At 34.0% G+C, this 21433-nt stretch overlaps 1 protein-coding gene across 2 annotated transcripts in view; it reads left to right on the forward strand.

Moving 5' to 3' along the window:
- LOC139516081 (protein starmaker-like) overlaps positions 1 to 18809 on the forward strand; it is a 32114-nt gene extending 13305 nt beyond the window's left edge. The window contains exons 6-9 of one of the 2 annotated variants that reach the window (XM_071305899.1): positions 625 to 682; positions 16102 to 16167; positions 16781 to 16795; positions 17391 to 17721. In XM_071305899.1, the coding sequence (XP_071162000.1) occupies positions 625 to 682; positions 16102 to 16167; positions 16781 to 16795; positions 17391 to 17584 (333 nt within the window). In that variant the 3' untranslated portion in view covers positions 17585 to 17721. Of the gene's footprint in view, positions 1 to 624; positions 683 to 16101; positions 16168 to 16780; positions 16796 to 17390 lie in introns of both variants that reach the window. The other variant, XM_071305900.1, reaches the window with a different exon arrangement.
- The last annotated feature ends 2624 nt before the right edge of the window (positions 18810 to 21433 follow it).

Here is a 21433-nt window from a genome sequence, read left to right on the forward strand (position 1 = left end):
ATTGTGATAAGGAGTTTGTCAGTTATGTGCTTATTACCCTAAGCATGTGTTTCCTCCTCAAATAAAAGTGACAAATATGAACTTGTTCAAAGATTAAAAAAATGACAATAAACCCTCAAAGTTAACAATTTATGGAAATCCTGTCTCTTCTCAGGAGCTGAGTGGTGGTTTTTTTTTCTTAACCTTTTTGTACTTTACTCAATTATAGCAGCTTTGAGGGTGCTTTGGATATGTCTTAGGTCAAAAGTATTGAACTATTCAAAATTCTTGTTCTTTCATATATAACACATAAGAACTTTAAAATTCTACTGGAGTTATTTCGTGTGCATATTGAATGATATTTTTTCATTAAATACAAAAATAACTTGCAGTTTCAATCAATAATTATGAGACAAACAGTATTTATGATTTATATTTTAGCATGAAAAACATCATATGGCTATATAGGAAAAAATTTGTTTACTTTCAATATTGTATACAAATAATGATTTCTAAGTAATAAAATGTCATACAAATATTTTATAACAAAATAAAATTGAGAATGGAAATGGGGAATATGCCAAAGAGACAACAACCCGACCATAGAAAAAAAACAAAACATTTATTATTTCTTTAAATTTGCAGGATTTGCCACCAGTTCAGTTTGATTGGACATCTAGTGGTTTAACGAATCCTCTAGAAGGTAAGACATAGAGGTCACATGATTAAAGTCAAATTTCATCTTACACTTCTCAATTTATTTTGTTTCGATTGGATATCATACTTATTGACTTGTCATTCACACAACGAAAGTCATGGTTACTTATGAGGATAAATGCACAACTTGTTAATGACAGAATGCACATGTGTTGTGTAACTTGAGAATTCACAGGTGAAAGGAAGATTTTTCTACTAGCAAATTTGGACAAAGAGATTATGATGCACAAATTTTATTGTATAAAAGGAAAATGTACTTTTAATGCTTATGTTAATTTACAAAGGCAAAATTGAATATTCTGTGAAACTTCAAACCTTGAAAAAAAGAGGTTGATAATTAAAACATGGAAGTCACAAAGAGACCAATTGATACGGTGCTTTTTGTCCGCAATTCGCTTTTTGTCCGCTTTTGCTTTTTGTCCGATAATTTTGCTTTTTGTCCGAAACTTTTGCTTTTTGTCCGTTGCTTTTTGTCCGTTTTGCCTTTTGTCCGATTATTTTGCTTTTTGTCCGAAACTTTTGCTTTTTGTCCGTTGCTTTTTGTCCGTTTTGCCTTTTGTCCGATTATTTTGCTTTTTTGTCCGAAACTTTTGCTTTTTGTCCGTTGCTTTTTGTCCGATAATTTTGCTTCATGTCCGATATGAAATGTGTATATTTATGGCAGGTTTCATTTTAAACTTCAAAATACCATGTCCTTTTAGGAGTTAAATACAGACCATACTCACATTATAAATGATTTGTACATGAAATTTCATGTGTTTTTTATCGCATTACCTCTAAAATGGCTCGAAGCACTAATATCCTAGACCCGTAGGTGTTGGTCAACAGAGGGCAAGGGGAATACTCTTGTATATCCCTAAGTCTAAAAAACAACTATTGAAAGCTGGCTAAACTAAGACATACTCCAGGTAGGCCATTATACCAGAAGAAGAGGTAGTCAAACTCTTATAAATGGCTTATAGCACTTATGTCCTGGATCTACACGAGTTTATCAGCAACGAATTAAAAGGGGCATGAGTTTCGCCGGTATATCACGAAGTAAAAATAAACCTCATTATTGCCAGCTCTTCAAACTTTGAGATTCTCCACGTTGGCCATTATACCAGAGGTATAGGTAGGCAGTGCCTCTTAAATGGTCCATGGGCCATGGCACTTATGTCCTCGACCCGTACGAGTTGGTCAGAAGAGGGTAAGGGGAATACTCTAGTATATCACACAGTCCACCAAAAATAGTGACGGCTGCCCAAACTAAGAAATTTTTAGGTGCGCCCTTATACTAGATGTTGGAGTAGTCATTCTCTTAAAAATGGCTCATAGCACTTATGCTATAGACCCGAACGAGTTTGTCAACAATGAGTTAAAAGGGGGATGAATTAGCCCGGTATATAACGAAGTTGAAATAAACTGTTGCCCGCTGGCTAAACTAAGAAATTATCCACGCGGGCCATAATATGAGAGGTAGAGGAAGGGATTGCCTCTATAAAATGACCATCAGCACGTATGACCTAGACCCGTACGAGTTAGTCAGCAAAGTGTAAGGTTGGTACCCTAGTATATAATAAAGTCGAACTAACATATTGCTGGATGGCTAAGAGATTCTCCGCGTGGGCCATGATACCAGAGGTAGAGGTTGTCATTACCTCTAAAATGGCCTAAATCACTTATTCCCTAGAGAAGTACGCGGTATCATCAAAGGGTTTAAAAGGGAGTTGGAACCTCTGTTTACAAAGAAGTCGAAATAAATTATTGCCGGCTTGCTTAAGTACGAGATTCTCCAAGTTGGCCATTAATCCTAGGTTAAATGTGTGCATTGCCTTTTAAATGGCTGATAAAACTAACGCCCTAGACCTGTACGAGTTTGTCAGCAAAAGGTTAAAGGGGGGATGCGATGCCTCTTTTTACAACGAAAATATAAATTAAGACGACTGGCCTAACTAAGAGATTCTATACGCGGGGTATTATATCAGAGGATGAGGTAGGCATTACCTCTAACATAGCCATAACACGTATGTCCCAGACCCGTGTAAGTTAATCAGCAAAGGGTAAGGGGGGGTACCTAAGTATATCACAAAGTCGAAATAAACTATTGCTGGCTGGCTAAACGAAGAGATTCTCCACATGGGCCATAATACCAGAGGTAGAAGTGGCCATAGCCTCAAAAATGGCCACTTATGCCGTAGACCCGTACCAGTGCTTCAGCAAAGTGTTAAAAGGGGGCGGTGGTATCTATGTTTACAACGAAGTCGAAATGAATTATTGCCGGCTGGCCAAACAAAGAAATTCTCAACATAGGCCATTATAACAAAGGTAGTGGTGGACATTGCATCTAAAATGGCCCATACTTCTTATTCCATTGATCTGTACGAGTTTGTCAGCAAAGGGTAAGGAGGGTACCCTGGTATATAACAAAGTCGAAATAAACTATTGCCGGATGGCCAAAAATAAAAGATGATCCACGTTTATCATGATACCAGAGGTAGAGGTGGGCCTTGCCTTTAAAATGGTTTATAGCACTTATGCCAGCAAAAGGAAAGGAGGGTATTCTAGTATATCGCAAAGTCGTTATGAAATATTGCCGGCTGTTCAAACTACGAGATTCACCACATGGGCCATGCTACCAGAGGTATAGGTGGTCATTGCCTTTAAAATAGCCTATAGCACTTATATGGCATATACCCGTACGAGTTTGTCAGTAAAGAGCTAAAATGAGGAGGTGGTACCTCTGTTCACATTAAAGTCAAAATAACTGTAGCCGGTAGGCCAAACTCCGGGATTCTCTACGTGGATCATTATACCAGAGGTAGAGGTTTATTTCGACTTCGTTGTAAACAAAGGTAACACCTTTTATTTTTAACCCCTTGCAGGCAAAATCGTACAGGTCTTTGGAATTAGTGTTATATGCCATTTTAAAGGCAATTACCATATCTATCTCTGGTAAAATGGCCTACGTGGAGAACTTCTTAGTTTGGCCAGCCGGCAATACTTTATTTCGACTTTGTTGTAAACAGCGGTACCATCTCCCCCTTTTGATTCATTATTGTCAAACTCGTACGGGTCTAGGGCATAAGTGCTATAAGAAATTTGTATGGCAATGCCCTCCTCTATCTCTGGTAAAATGGCCTACGTGGAGAATCTTTTAGTTTGGCCAGCCGGCAATTATTAAAGTGTATTTCGACTTCGTTGCAAACAGAGGTACCACCTTACCCTTTTAATTCATTGTTGTCAAACTCGTACGGGTCTTGGGCCTGAGTGATCTGTGCCTTTTTTTAAGGTAATGCCTACTTCTACCTCTGGCATCATACCCAACGTGGAGAATCTCTTGGCCAGCCGGCAATTGTTTATTTCGACTTTTTTATATACCAAGGTACTTCCCTAACCCTTTGCTGACTTACTCGCTGGCTTATCCCTTATTGTAAGTAAGTAAGTTCAATAAATATAAGACTATATGCCAGGTCTTTCTGACAACCAATTACAAACAAATTGGGGTTTATCTAATGAGGCTTTTCCCAGGATGCAATTGCTCGTAGACTGTATACAGTTGACCAAATAATCCACAAATTCCGCAAAAGGATCTTTTAATTATAGGCCATGTCCATTTAGACATTAAGCAACAAAAGCCCGGCATGACCGATGCATTTGTCTTTAACATCTCCGATATTGATTCCGCGTGGCCTTCCAATTGACATGAGTGTCCATTGGTGTTCATTGTTAAACCTTTGGAGCTATATCAGTTTGTGTGGAAATTAAGAGCACGATGACCTTCCCTTGGTGATAACAACATGACCAACAACCATATCGTGTGTTACCAAAAGCCGTCAGCGATAGTCACACCGACAATTTGCTACCTTCGTGGACAAAAGCCTGGCTTTTCGCTGGATCCTAATTAACATCTAGTGTTGTCACTACCATTTGCTGTAGAGATTTAGTTGCACAACATAACAGAAACATTCTTTGTAAATACTCTATGTTGATATTTTGACATTTGGATGGTTCATATACCAATTGTAGCCGAAAAATGATAATGAAACATTTCTGTTTAATATCGATCTATTGTTGGAATTGTAAATTTTCATATTCAATTTTTGTTTGGTTAAAGATGACCATTTTAAATAAAGATTTTAATTTTTTAAAAAGCAAGTGTTAGACTTGTGCTTTTATTGCCACTCAGTTCATATAACCTGTCATTTTAGTCGAGCCTGTAACTTTTGTTGCAGAAAGCTCGACATATGAATAGTGATCCGGCGGCGGCGGCGGCGTAAGTTAACTTCTGAAAAGCTTATTATTTTAGAAGGTGGAAGAATTGGATGCTTCATACTCTGTATATATATGCCGCATGTTACGAAGTTTCTGTCAGTCACATGTCCAATGTCCTTGACCTCATTTTCATGGTTCAGTGATCACTTGAAAAAAAAGTTCAGAATTTTTGTAATGTTGAATTCTCTCTTATTATAAGTAATAGGATAACTATATTTGGTATGTGCGTACCTTGCAAGGTACTCATGCCCGTCAGACAGTTTTCACTTGACCTCGACTTCATTTCGTGGATCAGTGAACAAAGGTTAGAATAAGTTTTGGTGGTCAAGTCCACATCTCAGATACTATAAGCAACAGGGCTAGTATATTCGGTGTATGGAAGGACTGTAAGGTGTACATGTCCAACTGGTAGGTGTCATCTGACCTTGACCTCATTTTCACGGTTCAGTGGTTATAGTTAAATTTTTCTGTCTTGGTCTGTTTTTCTCATACTTTATGCAATGAGTCTACAATATTTGTTGTATGGAATGATTGTAAGGTGTACATGTCTAGCGGGAAGATATCATCTGACCTTGACCTCATTTTCATGGTTCAGTGGTCAAAGTTCAGTTTTTGAGTTTTGGTCTTTTTATCTAATATTATATGCCAAAGGTCACTATAGTTGGTGCATGAAAATATCTTATGATCTATATATAAGTCTCCCAGGTTTTATTTGACCATGACCTCAATTTCACGGTTCATTGCACAGTGTTAAGTTTTTGTGTTTTGGTCTGTTTTTCTTAAACTATAAGTAATAGGTCAAGTATATTTGTTGTATCGAAGAATTGTTAGCTGTTCATGTCTGCCTGGTATGGTTCGTCTGACCTTTACCTCATTTTCATAATTCATTTGGTCTTTGTTTAGCTATCTTGGTTAATGTTAAGTTTATGTGGCAGTTGTAATAAATCTTTATACTTAGGGCTATCAACATAATATTAATGATGAGTAAAGTAGGCGAGACATTTCAGTGTGTGCACTCTTGTTTAAATGTGCTTATTTATCCGAGTCCTGGACTGCATTCCAGTGACTTTCATTCGTTTACTTTTGTGTAAATTTTATACAGATCAGTATTTTTTCAAAGGTTTTACCAATATTTTAGCTGCATGTAACATCTTGAACACTCAGAACAGCAAAACAAAATTTAGATTTCAGAAATAAATAGCCTTTAGTCATCGACGAATAGCCGATGATTTCAAGAGTTGTTTTCGTTAAAGGATGATTCCTTTTTTTTGTGCAATACTTGCTCTTTCGGAGGCTCGAGGGTAATTTCAGCAAAATTTTTATCATTTTTGTTTTCATTACAAATTTTATTTATTACACTATTAGTTATAACTTTATGAATTGGCTCAAAAATCAACCCAAAAAATCGAATGATTTTGGCCTCAGATTTATTTTTCAAATGTTTATATCACTGTAAAAGCTCCAAATTGTCTCCCTTTAGTGCAATAATGACATTTTGTTTTGGCGTTAGAATTAAAATGTCTTTTTCAACTCATCGGTGACCTATAGATATTTTTCAAATATGCTTTACGTAAACTAAACAGTTGTAAAATTAAATCGATTTCTGTAATTTAGTTCTTTTTTTATTTCGATACATATATCTCTCTATTTCTCCTATTAGTTCAACTTAAAAAAAAGTACCTTGACAAAAATGGTTGCTTCTTTCGAGGGCAGATTGTGAGCTTAAGTGAACGATAACCCCATGTTTTTATTTGATTTTTCTATTTAGTATATGATAAAAGTTCATCTATAGAAAAACAAGCAAAATCCTACATGTATATTTAAAAAATAATGGATTAATACCCTCCAGTTCCCTTAACGACAAAAAAAAAATAAATAGAACATTACGTTCAAGTATCACCTTTAAACTTTAAAGTTCGCCTAAACGATGTTTTCGCGAGAAATCCATGTATTATTATCGAATTACTACATTTAATCATTGTCTAGTGCCCTAAAATGAGATTTTCCGAGACGCTGGGTTTGAAATGGGATACCCTATTTAATTTAAACAATATTTGCAATCTTTTCAAAAAGATGCAGATGGGAATTTTCGTTCCTTATGAAAGTGTTCGCAAGGAGTTAAATTATAAACTCCTTATAGGATTATCAAAAAGCAACTATTAAGGACCCCCTTGGAATAAAGATCTTCCAAGACAACGTGTTCGAGAGTTTGAGTTTAATACATGACTTTTTAAAACTTAATGGACGGAGCAGGATTATCTTACTCTTCCAGTTAACCATACATCATCACAGTTGCATTGGTTCTTGTTGCTCAGATTTTAAATTTCAATGATTTCGTCCGAGACCACAATTGTCGTCCCTTGATTTTCGTTATTAGTCCCTAGTGATAACAGTGGGTTACTTGCCAATAATTTTTATACCCCTTCCAAATTTATTTCTCCTTGTTTAATGCCTCACAGTGTAAGTAGGGGGGGGGGGGGGGGGTGAAATTACACTGTAAAAAAATTTGGGTCCAGAATTTTACAGGAAAGTAGTGATTTGGTCCAGCTGAAAAAGGTTAAAAATTAGCACTTTGGAAGCTGTCAAAAGATTTCAAGACACCTTAAACACAAAATTGTCCATATTTTGAGTTAGACGCGATGAAGTTTTCTATAATTTTGATATAATTTGTCCCAAAATTAGTACAACACACTGTAAAAGTTTCATTGAGAAAGCGCAGGTGGAATTTTTTTAATTTTCATTTATGTTCTAAAAGAAATGCACTACGAATTAATTGTGTTCTCGGACCATTTGTTTTGTGGACTGTTGTGTATCTTGTTGTTTTTCATTCAGTTGCGACTTTGTTGGTTTGTTTCAACCCTTTTTAGTGTGATTATCCTTTGGTACACTTTGCCTCTCTCTTATATATGATATCGCAATAATTATATATATGTAAGCGTTCATATACATTTATATGGATACAATATTGAATTAAAATAGATATAATAATTAGATGAGTGAAAAAAAGAAAATGAAGTAATAATTGTACGTGTGAGGAGTTGGCATTCTTATAAAAAAGAAGATGTGGTATTATTGCAAATGAGACAACTATCCACAAAAGACCAAAATGACACAGACATTAACAGCATTAGGTCGTCGTACGGCCTTCAACAATGAGGAAAGCCCGTACAGCATAGTCAGCTATAAAAGGCCCCGATAAGACAATGTAAAACAATTCAAACGAGAAAACTAACGGCCTTATTTATGTCAAAAAAATAAATGAAAAAACAAATATGTAACACATAAACAAACGACAACCACTGAATATACAGGCTCCTGACTTGGTCCAGGCACATACATAAATAATGTGTATTTGTTTGTCGTATAGTGTTTTGTAAATCAATGGTTTTCTCGTTTGAATAGTTTTATCATTATGTTAAATGGTGTCGGCGTTTGCTACATGTGGAAGTGCACACATTTACGACATGTTATTGCTTAAACGCACAGTTTCTTCTTCCCGCTAATAATATATAGTCACCATTTGCACTTATATGCGAATTGTTTATGTGTTACATATTTGTTTTTTCATTTATTGTTTTGACATAAATAAGGCCGTTAGTTTTCTCGTTTGAATTGTTTTACATTGTCTTATCGGGGCCTTTTATAGCTGACTATGCTGTACGGGCTTTCCTCATTGTTGAAGGCCGTACGGTGACCTAATGCTGTTAATGTCTGTGTCATTTTGGTCTTTTGTGGATAGTTGTCTCATTTGCAATAATACCACATCTTCTTTTTTATAAGAATGCCAACTCCTCACACGTACAATTATTACTTCATTTTCTTTTTTTCACTCATCTAATTATTATGTCTATTTTAATTCAATATTGTATCCATATAAATGTATATGAACGCTTACATATATATAATTATTGCGATATCATATATAAGAGAGAGGCAAAGTGTACCAAAGGATAATCACACTAAAAAGGGTTGAAACAAACCAACAAAGTCGCAACTGAATGAAAAACAACAAGATACACAACAGTCCACAAAACAAATGGTCCGAGAACACAATTAATTCGTAGTGCATTTCTTTTAGAACATAAATGAAAATTAAAAAAATTCCACCTGCGCTTTCTCAATGAAACTTTTACAGTGTGTTGTACTAATTTTGGGACAAATTATATCAAAATTATAGAAAACTTCATCGCGTCTAACTCAAAATATGGACAATTTTGTGTTTAGGGTGTCTTGAAATCTTTTGACAGCTTCCGAAGTGCTAATTTTTAACCTTTTTCAGCTGGACCAAATCACTACTTTCCTGTAAAATTCTGGACCCAAATTTTTTTACAGTGTAATTTCACCCCCCCCCCCCCCCCCCCTACTTACAATGTGAGGCATTAAACAAGGAGAAATAAATTTGGAAGGGGTATAAAAATTATTGGCAAGTAACCCACTGTTATCACTAGGGACTAATAACGAAAATCAAGGGACGACAATTGTGGTCTCGGACGAAATCATTGAAATTTAAAATCTGAGCAACAAGAACCAATGCAACTGTGATGATGTATGGTTAACTGGAAGAGTAAGATAATCCTGCTCCGTCCATTAAGTTTTAACAAGTCATGTATTAAACTCAAACTCTCGAACACGTTGTCTTGGAAGATCTTTATTCCAAGGGGGTCCTTAATAGTTGCTTTTTGATAATCCTATAAGGAGTTTATAATTTAACTCCTTGCGAACACTTTCATAAGGAACGAAAATTCCCATCTGCATCTTTTTGAAAAGATTGCAAATATTGTTTAAATTAAATAGGGTATCCCATTTCAAACCCAGCGTCTCGGAAAATCTCATTTTAGGGCACTAGACAATAATTAAATGTAGTAATTCGATAATAATACATGGATTTCTCGCGAAAACATCGTTAAGGCGAACTTTAAAGTTTGTCTTGGCTGATTGAAGAAATTTCACAATAAAAACTGAAACGCAAAAACGCAAAAACGCATAAAGATGTTTAGTCAGGACAATAACTTATATAAAACAACGGCAGAAATACATATAATGTATCACCAATGTAGGTTGTAAAATACTGTAGGTGATACTTAAACGTAATGTTCTATTTATTTTTTTTGTCATTAAGGGGACTGGAGGGTATTAATCCATTATTTTTTAAATATACATGTAGGATTTTGCTTCTTTTTCTATAGATGAACTTTTATCATATACTAAATAGAAAAATCAAATAAAAACATGGGGTTATCGTTCACTTAAGCTCACAATCTGCCCTCGAAAGAAGCAACCATTTTTGTTAAGGTACTTTTTTTAAGTTGAACTAATAGGAGAAATAGAGAGATATATATATCGAAATAAAAAAAGAACTAAATTACAGAAATCGATTTAATTTTACAACTGTTTAGTTTACGTAAAGCATATTTGAAAAATATCTATAGGTCACCGATGAGTTGAAAAAGACATTTTAATTCTAACGCCAAAACAAAATGTCATTATTGCACTAAAGGGAGACAATTTAGAGCCTTTACAGTGATATAAACATTTGAAAAATAAATCTGAGGCCAAAATCATTCGATTTTTTGGGTTGATTTTTGAGCCAATTCTTAAAGTTATAACTAATAGTGTAATAATTAAATTTGTAATGAAAACAAAAATGATAAAATTTTTGCTGAAATTACCCTCGAGCCTCCGAAAGAGCAAGTATTGCACAAAAAAAAAGGAATCATCCTTTAACGGAAACAACTCTTGAAATCATCGGCTATTCGTCGATGACTAAAGGCTATTTATTTCTGAAATCTAAATTTTGTTTTGCTGTTCTGAGTGTTCAAGATGTTACATGCAGCTAAAATATTGGTAAAACATTTGAAAAAATATTGATCTGTATAAAATTTACACAAAAGTAAACGAATGAAAGCCACTGGAATGCAGTCCAGGACTCGGATAAATAAGCATATTTAAACAAGAGTGCACACACTGAAATGTCTCGCCTACTTTACTCATCATTAATATTATGTTGATAGCCCTAAGTATAAAGATTTATTACAACTGCCACATAAACTTAACATTAACCAAGATAGCTAAACAAAGACCAAATGAATTATGAAAATGAGGTAAAGGTCAGACGAACCATACCGGGCAGACATGAACAGCTAACAATTCTTCGATACAACAAATATACTTGACCTATTACTTATAGTTTAAGAAAAACAGACCAAAACACAAAAACTTAACACTGTGCAATGAACCGTGAAATTGAGGTCATGGTCAAATAAAACCTGGGAGACTTATATATAGATCATAAGATATTTTCATGCACCAAATATAGTGACCTTTGGCATATAATATTAGATAAAAAGACCAAAACTCAAAAACTGAACTTTGACCACTGAACCATGAAAATGAGGTCAAGGTCAGATGATATCTTTCCGCTAGACATGAACACCTTACAATCATTCCATACAACAAATATTGTAGACTCATTGCATAAAGTATGAGAAAAACAGACCAAGACAGAAAAATTTAACTATAACCACTGAACCGTGAAAATGAGGTCAAGGTCAGATGACACCTGCCAGTTGGACATGTACACCTTACAGTCCTTCCATACACCGAATATACTAGCCCTGTTGCTTATAGTATCTGAGATGTGGACTTGACCACCAAAACTTATTCTAACCTTTGTTCACTGGTCCACGAAATGAAGTCGAGGTCAAGTGAAAACTGTCTGACGGGCATGAGTACCTTGCAAGGTACGCACATACCAAATATAGTTATCCTATTACTTATAATAAGAGAGAATTCAACATTACAAAAATTCTGAACTTTTTTTTCAAGTGATCACTGAACCATGAAAATGAGGTCAAGGACATTGGATATGTGACTGACAGAAACTTCGTAACATGAGGCATCTATATACAAAGTATGAAGCATCCAATTCTTCCACCTTCTAAAATATTAAGCTTTTCAGAAGTTAACTTACGCCGCCGCCGCCGGATCACTATTCATATGTCGAGCTTTCTGCAACAAAAGTTACAGGCTCGACTAAAATGACAGGTTATATGAACTGAGTGGCAATAAAAGCACAAGTCTAACACTTGCTTTTTAAAAAATTAAAATCTTTATTTAAAATGGTCATCTTTAAACAAACAAAAATTGAATATGAAAATTTACAATTCCAACAATAGATCGATATTAAACAGAAATGTTTCATTATCATTTTTCGGCTACAATTGGTATATGAACCATCCAAATGTCAAAATATCAACATAGAGTATTTACAAAGAATGTTTCTGTTATGTTGTGCAACTAAATCTCTACAGCAAATGGTAGTGACAACACTAGATGTTAATTAGGATCCAGCGAAAAGCCAGGCTTTTGTCCACGAAGGTAGCAAATTGTCGGTGTGACTATCGCTGACGGCTTTTGGTAACACACGATATGGTTGTTGGTCATGTTGTTATCACCAAGGGAAGGTCATCGTGCTCTTAATTTCCACACAAACTGATATAGCTCCAAAGGTTTAACAATGAACACCAATGGACACTCATGTCAATTGGAAGGCCACGCGGAATCAATATCGGAGATGTTAAAGACAAATGCATCGGTCATGCTGGGCTTTTGTTGCTTAATGTCTAAATGGACATGGCCTATAATTAAAAGATCCTTTTGCGGAATTTGTGGATTATTTGGTCAACTGTATACAGTCTACGAGCAATTGCATCCTGGGAAAAGCCTCATTAGATAAACCCCAATTTGTTTGCAATTGGTTGTCAGAAAGACCTGGCATATAGTCTTATATTTATTGAACTTACTTACTTACAATAAGGGATAAGCCAGCGAGTAAGTCAGCAAAGGGTTAGGGAAGTACCTTGGTATATAAAAAAGTCGAAAAAAACAATTGCCGGCTGGCCAAGAGATTCTCCACGTGGGGTATGATGCCAGAGGTAGAAGTAGGCATTGCCTTAAAAAAGGCACAGATCACTCAGGCCCAAGACCCGTACGAGTTTGACAACAATGAATTAAAAGGGTAAGGTGGTACCTCTGTTTGCAACGAAGTCGAAATACACTTTAATAATTGCCGGCTGGCCAAACTAAAAGATTCTCCACGTAGGCCATTTTACCAGAGATAGAGGAGGGCATTGCCATACAAATTTCTTATAGCACTTATGCCCTAGACCCGTACGAGTTTGACAATAAAGGGGGAGATGGTACCTCTGTTTACAACAAAGTCGAAATAAAGTATTGACGGCTGGCCAAACTAAGAGGTTCTCCACGTAGGCCATTTTACCAGAGATAGATATGGTAATTGCCTTTAAAATGGCATATAACACTAATTCCAAAGACCTGTACGATTTTGCCTGCAAGGGGTTAAAAATAAAAGGTGTTACCTTTGTTTACAACGAAGTCGAAATAAACCTCTACCTCTGGTATAACGATCCACGTAGAGAATCCCGGAGTTTGGCCTACCGGCTACAGTTATTTTGACTTTAATGTGAACAGAGGTACCACCTCCTCATTTTAGCTCTTTACTGACAAACTCGTACGGGTATATGCCATATAAGTGCTATAGGCTATTTTAAAGGCAATGACCACCTATACCTCTGGTAGCATGGCCCATGTGGTGAATCTCGTAGTTTGAACAGCCGGTAATATTTCATAACGACTTTGCGATATACTAGAATACCCTCCTTTCCTTTTGCTGGCATAAGTGCTATAAACCATTTTAAAGGCAAGGCCCACCTCTACCTCTGGTATCATGATAAACGTGGATCATCTTTTATTTTTGGCCATCCGGCAATAGTTTATTTCGACTTTGTTATATACCAGGGTACCCTCCTTACCCTTTGCTGACAAACTCGTACAGATCAATGGAATAAGAAGTATGGGCCATTTTAGATGCAATGTCCACCACTACCTTTGTTATAATGGCCTATGTTGAGAATTTCTTTGTTTGGCCAGCCGGCAATAATTCATTTCGACTTCGTTGTAAACATAGATACCACCTCCCCCTTTTAACACTTTGCTGAAGCACTGGTACGGGTCTACGGCATAAGTGGCCATTTTTGAGGCTATGGCCACTTCTACCTCTGGTATCATGGCCCATGTGGAGAATCTCTTCCTTTAGCCAGCCAGCAATAGTTTATTTCGACTTTGTGATATATTTAGGTACCCCCCTTACCCTTTGCTGATTAACCTACACGGGTCTGGGACATACGTGTTATGGCTATGTTAGAGGTAATGCCTACCTCATCCTTTGATATAATACCCCGCGTATAGAATCTCTTAGTAAGGCCAGTCGGCTTAATTTATATTTTCGTTTTAAAAAGAGGCATCGCATCCCCCCTTTAACCTTTTGCTGACAAACTCGTACAGGTCTAGGGCGTTAGTTTTATCAGCCATTTAAAAGGCAATGCACACATTTAACCTAGGATTAATGGCCAACTTGGAGAATCTCGTACTTAAGCAAGCCGGCAATAATTTATTTCGACTTCTTTGTAAACAGAGGTTCCAACTCCCTTTTAAACCCTTTGATAATACCGCGTACTTCTCTAAGGAATAAGTGATTTAGGCCATTTTAGAGGCAATGACAACCTCTACCTCTGGTATCATGGCCCACGAGGAGAATCTCTTAGCCATCCAGTAATAGTTTAGTTCGACTTTATTATATACTAGGGTACCAACCTTACATTTTGCTGACTATTTCGTACGGGTCTAGTTCATACGTGCTCATGGTCATTTTATAGAGGCAATCCCTTCCTCTACCTCTCATATCATGGCCCGCGTGGATAATTTCTTAGTTTAGCCAGCGGGCAACAGTTTATTTCAACTTCGTTATATACCGGGCTAATTCATCCCCCTTTTAACTCATTGTTGACAAACTCGTTCGGGTCTATAGCATAAGTGCTATGAGCCATTTTTAAGAGATTGACTACTCCAACATCTAGTATAAGGGCGCACCTAAAAATGTCTTAGTTTGGGCAGCCGTCACTATTTTTGGTGGACTGTGTGATATACTAGAGTATTCCCCTTACCCTCTTCTGACCAACTCGTACGGGTCGAGGACATAAGTGCCATGGCCCATGGACCATTTAAGAGGCACTGCCTACCTATACCTCTGGTATAATGGCCAACGTGGAGAATCTCTTAGTTTGAAGAGCTGGCAATAATGAGGTTTATTTTTACCTCGTGATATACCGGCGAAACTCATGCCCCTTTTAATTCGTTGCTGATAAACTCGTGTAGATCCAGGAAAAAAGTGCTATAAGCCATTTATAAGGGTTTGACTACCTCTTCTTCTGGTATAATGGCCTACCTGGAGTATGTCTTAGTTTAGCCAGCTTTCAATAGTTGTTTTTTTAGACTTAGGGATATACAAGAGTATTCCCCTTGCCCTCTGTTGACCAACACCTACGGGTCTAGGATATTAGTGCTTCGAGCCATTTTAGAGGTAATGCGATATATTGTAAAAGACATGAAATTTCATGTACAAATCATTTATAATGTGAGTATGGTCTGTATTTAACTCCTAAAAGTACATGGTATTTTGAAGTTCAAAATGAAACCTGCCAAAAATATACACATTTTATATCGGACATAAAGCAAAATTATCGGACAAAAAGCAAAACGGACAAAAAGCAACGGACAAAAAGCAAAAGTTTCGGACAAAAAGCAAAATAATCGGACAAAAGGCAAAACGGACAAAAAGCAACGGACAAAAAGCAAAAGTTTCGGACAAAAAGCAAAATAATCGGACAAAAAGCAACGGACAAAAAGCAAAAGTTTCGGACAAAAAGCAAAATTATCGGACAAAAAGCAAAAGCGGACAAAAAGCGAATTGCGGACAAAAAGCACCGTATCAACCAATAAAATCATGGCATAAATACAAAAAAAACTTGAGAGTAGACAACAGTTTAAAACACGTTACCTATAAAACTGAAAACTGATTAACATCAACTCCATCAAAAACCAGGGTAAGATCAGGTTCTCCAGAAGTGGAATCATATGTTGCTCCACATGTGGTGTCCTTCATGTTGTTCAAAGTTAGTGCAAATAACTTATAAGGTGTTTTCAAAGTGTGAACAAATACAAAAATGTTGTACAATTATTGTTTTTGGATACAGTGTTTTCTAAATGTCGACATGTATTGATTTTTCCTTTCAGTAAACAATAAACATCAGCATCTGGATTTCCTCAATATAGACGATTCTGAACTTACAGCCAAAAAAGGTATGTGCTTTTTTAATTATAAGCAGTTGCTGTTCACCATTGTATGTAAGATATTTAAAACAAGACAACTTTATATCGCCTTTCATAAATTTACAGATGTTCTGTTGAGCTAATTAAATCATTGTTCTGCAGTTTCAAGTTTCAGACAATATAAAAATGTTCATGCTTTAACATGATATTTAAAACCTTCAACAATAATTTAAAGAGGAATTTAGAAAATGGCAAGGACATTTTATGAAAATTTGAAACCATACCTTAAAATATTATATTTGAGAAAATAGATTTCTAAAGAGGGAGAAACTTCACTTAAATTGTTTTTAAGAATCGCATTAATTTCTATGTATTTCCGTTATTGTGACAACTTCTACTTGGTGCTACTACTGTGCCTTACACATACTTTCACAAGTTAAAGTGTGGAAAAATCAATCAGTTCTTATTTTCACTTTCAAGCTTTTTTGCATAAATTTACATCATTGTTGATAATGAAATAGTTTAGAAATACAAAAAATATGAAAAGTATTTGAAAAATGTCAGTATTGTAGTTTCTTGAACTGAAATTTATATGCCAAAGACTAAGAGGATATTATTAAATTTGTATTTACATCTGTATTAGACAAATGGGATTGGGGTAACTATTATATGTTGTGTCCTTATCAAATGTTGTTTAATTATCTGTTCAGTTTTAGATAAAATTAATGTAAAAGAACAGTTATTTGAATTTGTGTATTTTCCACAGTTTTGTATTAATGTTTAAAATAAGTTTATTTTTGGTTTTATGTTTCTTCCACAGAAAGTAGACCCATATCACTTGAAAATTTCACTGTTCAGTTTTGTCAAATGCCTTCCATATATGTTGTCTTCTAAGAACAATTGTAATGTTTGTTTTTGTCTGTAATGTAGTTATTTTTGTACTTTTTAGTAAAGTTCTGTAAAAAAAAAATCTAATATGCTACATTATTAATGAGTGATCTAGAAGCAGGAATAACGGAAGATATGAGGTATATGTCATAAATACAGCAACCCAAAGACATAAATAACTAAAATACATGTACATCTAGATGGCATCATAGTCTTCAACAATGGTCAAATGTTCATAGCTATATACATTATGTCAAAACTAAAACTGTTAAATATTGAATTTTGATTGTTCCTTTTGGTATCTTTTATCTCGTTTATAGCTACAGATAATGAAGAAATAAATAATTTTTTTTTTTCTTTTCCAGCTTTTGATGCAGACTTGATACATGGACAGAAACCAGCAATGCAACCATTACAGAATATTCTTGCCAATTTGAAAGTGACTAAGAAAACGAGACTGGAAGATCTTAGTAATGAAGCTGGTCGAGTTATAAGTCACCTTCCAAACTTATCGTTCATGAAGGCTAAAGTTTTAATGTTTCCACTCAAAACAGAATGATATGTGATACGGAAGTGTCAACAGAAAGCTATATTGTGATAAACAGTGCTTGTTTGTTTTACTGCCAATATTATGAATTTTCTTCCCAAATTTGTCACTATCCACATAAATTTGCTTCTTGTTTAAAAGAACTATTGATTCAGAAATTTTTGTGTGCATTAATTACTGGGATTGTTGAATTTTTGACATGCATGTAACAATTAAAGATTATTGCAATTTCAGGAAATGGTGAATACAAACATTTTTGGGGAATTTGAATCATGAGTTTTTATTTTTGTAAAACGATTTAAATCCTGTCACAATTTTGGCACATTATAAACATGCAATAATTTCTAAATATTATTACATGATTTTTATGAGAAAAAATCTTTTCCTATTTATACACATGTTTCACCAAAATATTTATTGGGCAATAAAGTATCTTTATAGCAGATGAGCACTTAAATGTAACTGAAAAAATTATTTTAAGAATATATATTAGTGAAAAAAATGTTGTACTAATTAATTGTATTGATATGATTCCAATATGTATATATATATTTCTGAGAAATGTTTTTAAATTTCAATATCATTATTAACAAACATGTGTAGTTTTATGTTTTTGACGTAAACTCAATTCCAGCCATTTGTTATTATCATTTTGTTTTTAATATGTGTAATTTGGGAGAATTTAAACCTTACAATTAATTATCGTACTTGGGAGAATTTGAATTGGTAGAGAAATATTGGTGCAAATTGTTAAAATATCCTGGTGTATATTATGTATTTTGTGTTCATTTGTGTATTTTGTTATTTGTTGTTTACACCTGTTAAAAGTTGTAATACAACAAAGTTATGTAATTAATTTATCATGCAGAAAATATGAATAATTACTTATGTAGGACATCATTATTTGTCAATAATAGTGTGCAAGCTTCTTTTTTTTAATTACACAAAATAAACATATTAAATAGTAAACTCATTAAAAAAATAAAAAGTATTTTTTGTTAGCTATAAAGTTTGTTTGAAACAGGAATTTATGATGTTTTCATTTATCCATTCTTGTGAAAAATAAGTTCAATTCATGGTTAATCATTTAAAAATGCTGCATTCCTGGATTCTTGCTCAGATGTTGATCTCAGAGGAACTATTACATATTAACCACCAATACTGTTTTCATAGATAAAATACTTAAATCATCTTGTATAGAGATTTAGGTTTCTGGGGATATATTTTTAAAATAAAATCTATTGAACTGATTTCTTCAGAAAAATTCAAGATTGTTATTGTTGTTTTGTTTAAAATTGCTAGATTTTGTTGGAATTTTTTCTATGAAATGAGTGTAAGAAAGTTAAACTTCAACTTTGTTTATTTCACTAAAAGTGATAGTAATAGTTCTGAATTATATTTTTTTACACAAACTTTTTAAGAAGATTATTTTTTACACAAAATTCAGATTACCCCAAAATCATTTTCTGATCATGTTTTTGACTTACATAGATTTAAGATCTTTAAATTATGCTATAAAAAAATGTCTTGACTTTTTTTCCTATGAAGTAAAGGAAAATGATTAAAAGTATGAAAAACATGTTGAATACCAAGAATTTTAAATGAATTTGTAAATTACAAAAATTTTGGAATAAATAGTTATCTCCCTTCAGTGGTCTGCAACAATTTCTTTTAAAAAAAAAATGACTGTATTATTTTTCTCATGGCTAAGGTAAAACAATTCTGTATATCCTTTGTGTTTTCAGAAAATTGATTTTAAAATTATATAATTTAATTTTGGATGTAACACGTCTTCTGATTGGCTGACGTTATTTTGTTATCAGCCCAAAGACATAATTTAGTCATGTGACAGTGACGTCGTCAACGTTTTTTCATGGTTTTCTACGATTTAAAATGGAATTTAGAATTAAATTATAAGAAATGACAGTAATATTTTTTTCTGTCTATTTGAAATAACATAAAAAATGTGGTGCACACTGTTAAATAATCTGCTACGCACGTTATTCAGTGTGCACCACATTTTTTAAGTTAATTATTCATAGACAGAAAAAATATTACAGTCATTCCTTTATTATGTGAGCTCAATAAACTCGATATCCTTGTTTTGACTTTGTTTTACATGTATAGAAAGTATTAGTTTAGCTTTTAATGTTAATGATGTATATACTGTTGTAGTAATAATTTATTCATGGTCATTGTAGTGTCACAAAATTCAAATGTCTCCGGTTCCCTGTAATCATTTCTTCATTATTTTATTGTCTTTAAAATGTACTTATAGTGTAAAATGGTTTCTAATCACAGAATTAAAATTTCACGACTTCTTGAGAAAATATGTTAATTTTCCTATTTGTTCTTAAAGATTATATTCCCAAGGAGAATTGATTTTGCAATTTTACCTTTAATTTAAAATGACTAAAAATATACCCTTGCAAAAATTTGCCACTCTGCAGTACTACCTGTTAAATTATTTGTGTAATTCTGGTTAGCAGGATCATGTCTTTTGATAGAATAAAAATACTGCTCTATCTGGTCAGGGATGAATCTTTACTAGAAGAGTACTGTTTTTTGTTTTTACAGATATTGGCAAAAATGTCAACTTAGGATATGATATAAAGAAGCTAAGTCTGACCTTGGTGTCATATAAAAGAAATTCATGGCCTTGATATTGTTCGCATCTGTAAAATATATAATTCTAAAGAAGAAATAATCATGTTCTGAAAGATTTATATTCAAATTATATTCACTTTATCAAATATCTATCATGTTTAAATCAAAATTCCTTCATACCCTGATATAACTCATAATTTCAGAATATGAAAAGTCATAATTTTATTGCTGTGCTTAATTGTTTTATTTGGTTTCCAGTGCAAGATGGGGGTAACATTCTGATAGCATATTTAGACTAAATCATGCAAGTGCTAGACATATTTTATAATTATTTCGATATGCATGCTTCATTGGAAATGATCTCAAAAGTATTTTTGGGCAGTACCAGAAAATATTACGTGTGGATAGAACTCGTACAGATTTTAAGGGTATAAATCATTAAGTTGTAATTTAGGTGAATTCAGCTGGAGTAAGATTGAAAGTTTGAAAAAAATAAAGGGTTTCCTTTTGCTAGATATTAGAATAATTCATTTTGATAAACTGATTTGAAATTTTACAAGATCAGTCATTTTAGTTTAAACATATTTCTTTATAGTGGATTGGGAAACAAGTTTTGCAACTTATATTAATCCCTTTCCACTTTGCGGGTGCGAGTGCTGCCTTGTAGTGGTATTAGCCTGCTCTTTTTCGAAATCTACAAGGGTTTGGGAGGTTGTATGGACCCAAGTCAGCTGAAATGAAGAACTTCAAAAATGATGCTTTGGACTTCCCTGCCAAGAAACCCAACATTTAGAAGTAAGAACAAACTTTAAAGTATAATGATGTATTTCCCTGTAGTCTGCTTGCTACCTTGAAATATTTCTTCAAATTCATTTAATTTTGTCAAATTTTCAACATTTTAAGTTAATGTGGATGCATTTATGTTCGTGGATATCAATTATCTTTGACTGAGAAAAATTGTGTTTTCGATGGATATGCGATTTCGTTACTTTTGCCAAAAACTCCATTCAAACCATAGAAAATTTGTACTTTGTTGATTTATTAAATTTTACGGTTCTCCAATACCCATGAAATCTCCGATAATCAGTTTTCCATGAATTCACAGTAATCAACATTCTTCCCATTCAACTCAGATGTTTCAGAAGTTATAGCCTTAATAGTGGCATTTAGTTTTCTCTTATAATCATGAGAACTCAAACAGATCTGAAAATTTTGAAGGTTGTGGATGCTTGCATTATCAGGTTTATTGCATAT

Source organism: Mytilus edulis, chromosome 3, assembly GCF_963676685.1.
Source record: "Mytilus edulis chromosome 3, xbMytEdul2.2, whole genome shotgun sequence".
Taxonomy (NCBI): domain Eukaryota; kingdom Metazoa; phylum Mollusca; class Bivalvia; order Mytilida; family Mytilidae; genus Mytilus; species Mytilus edulis.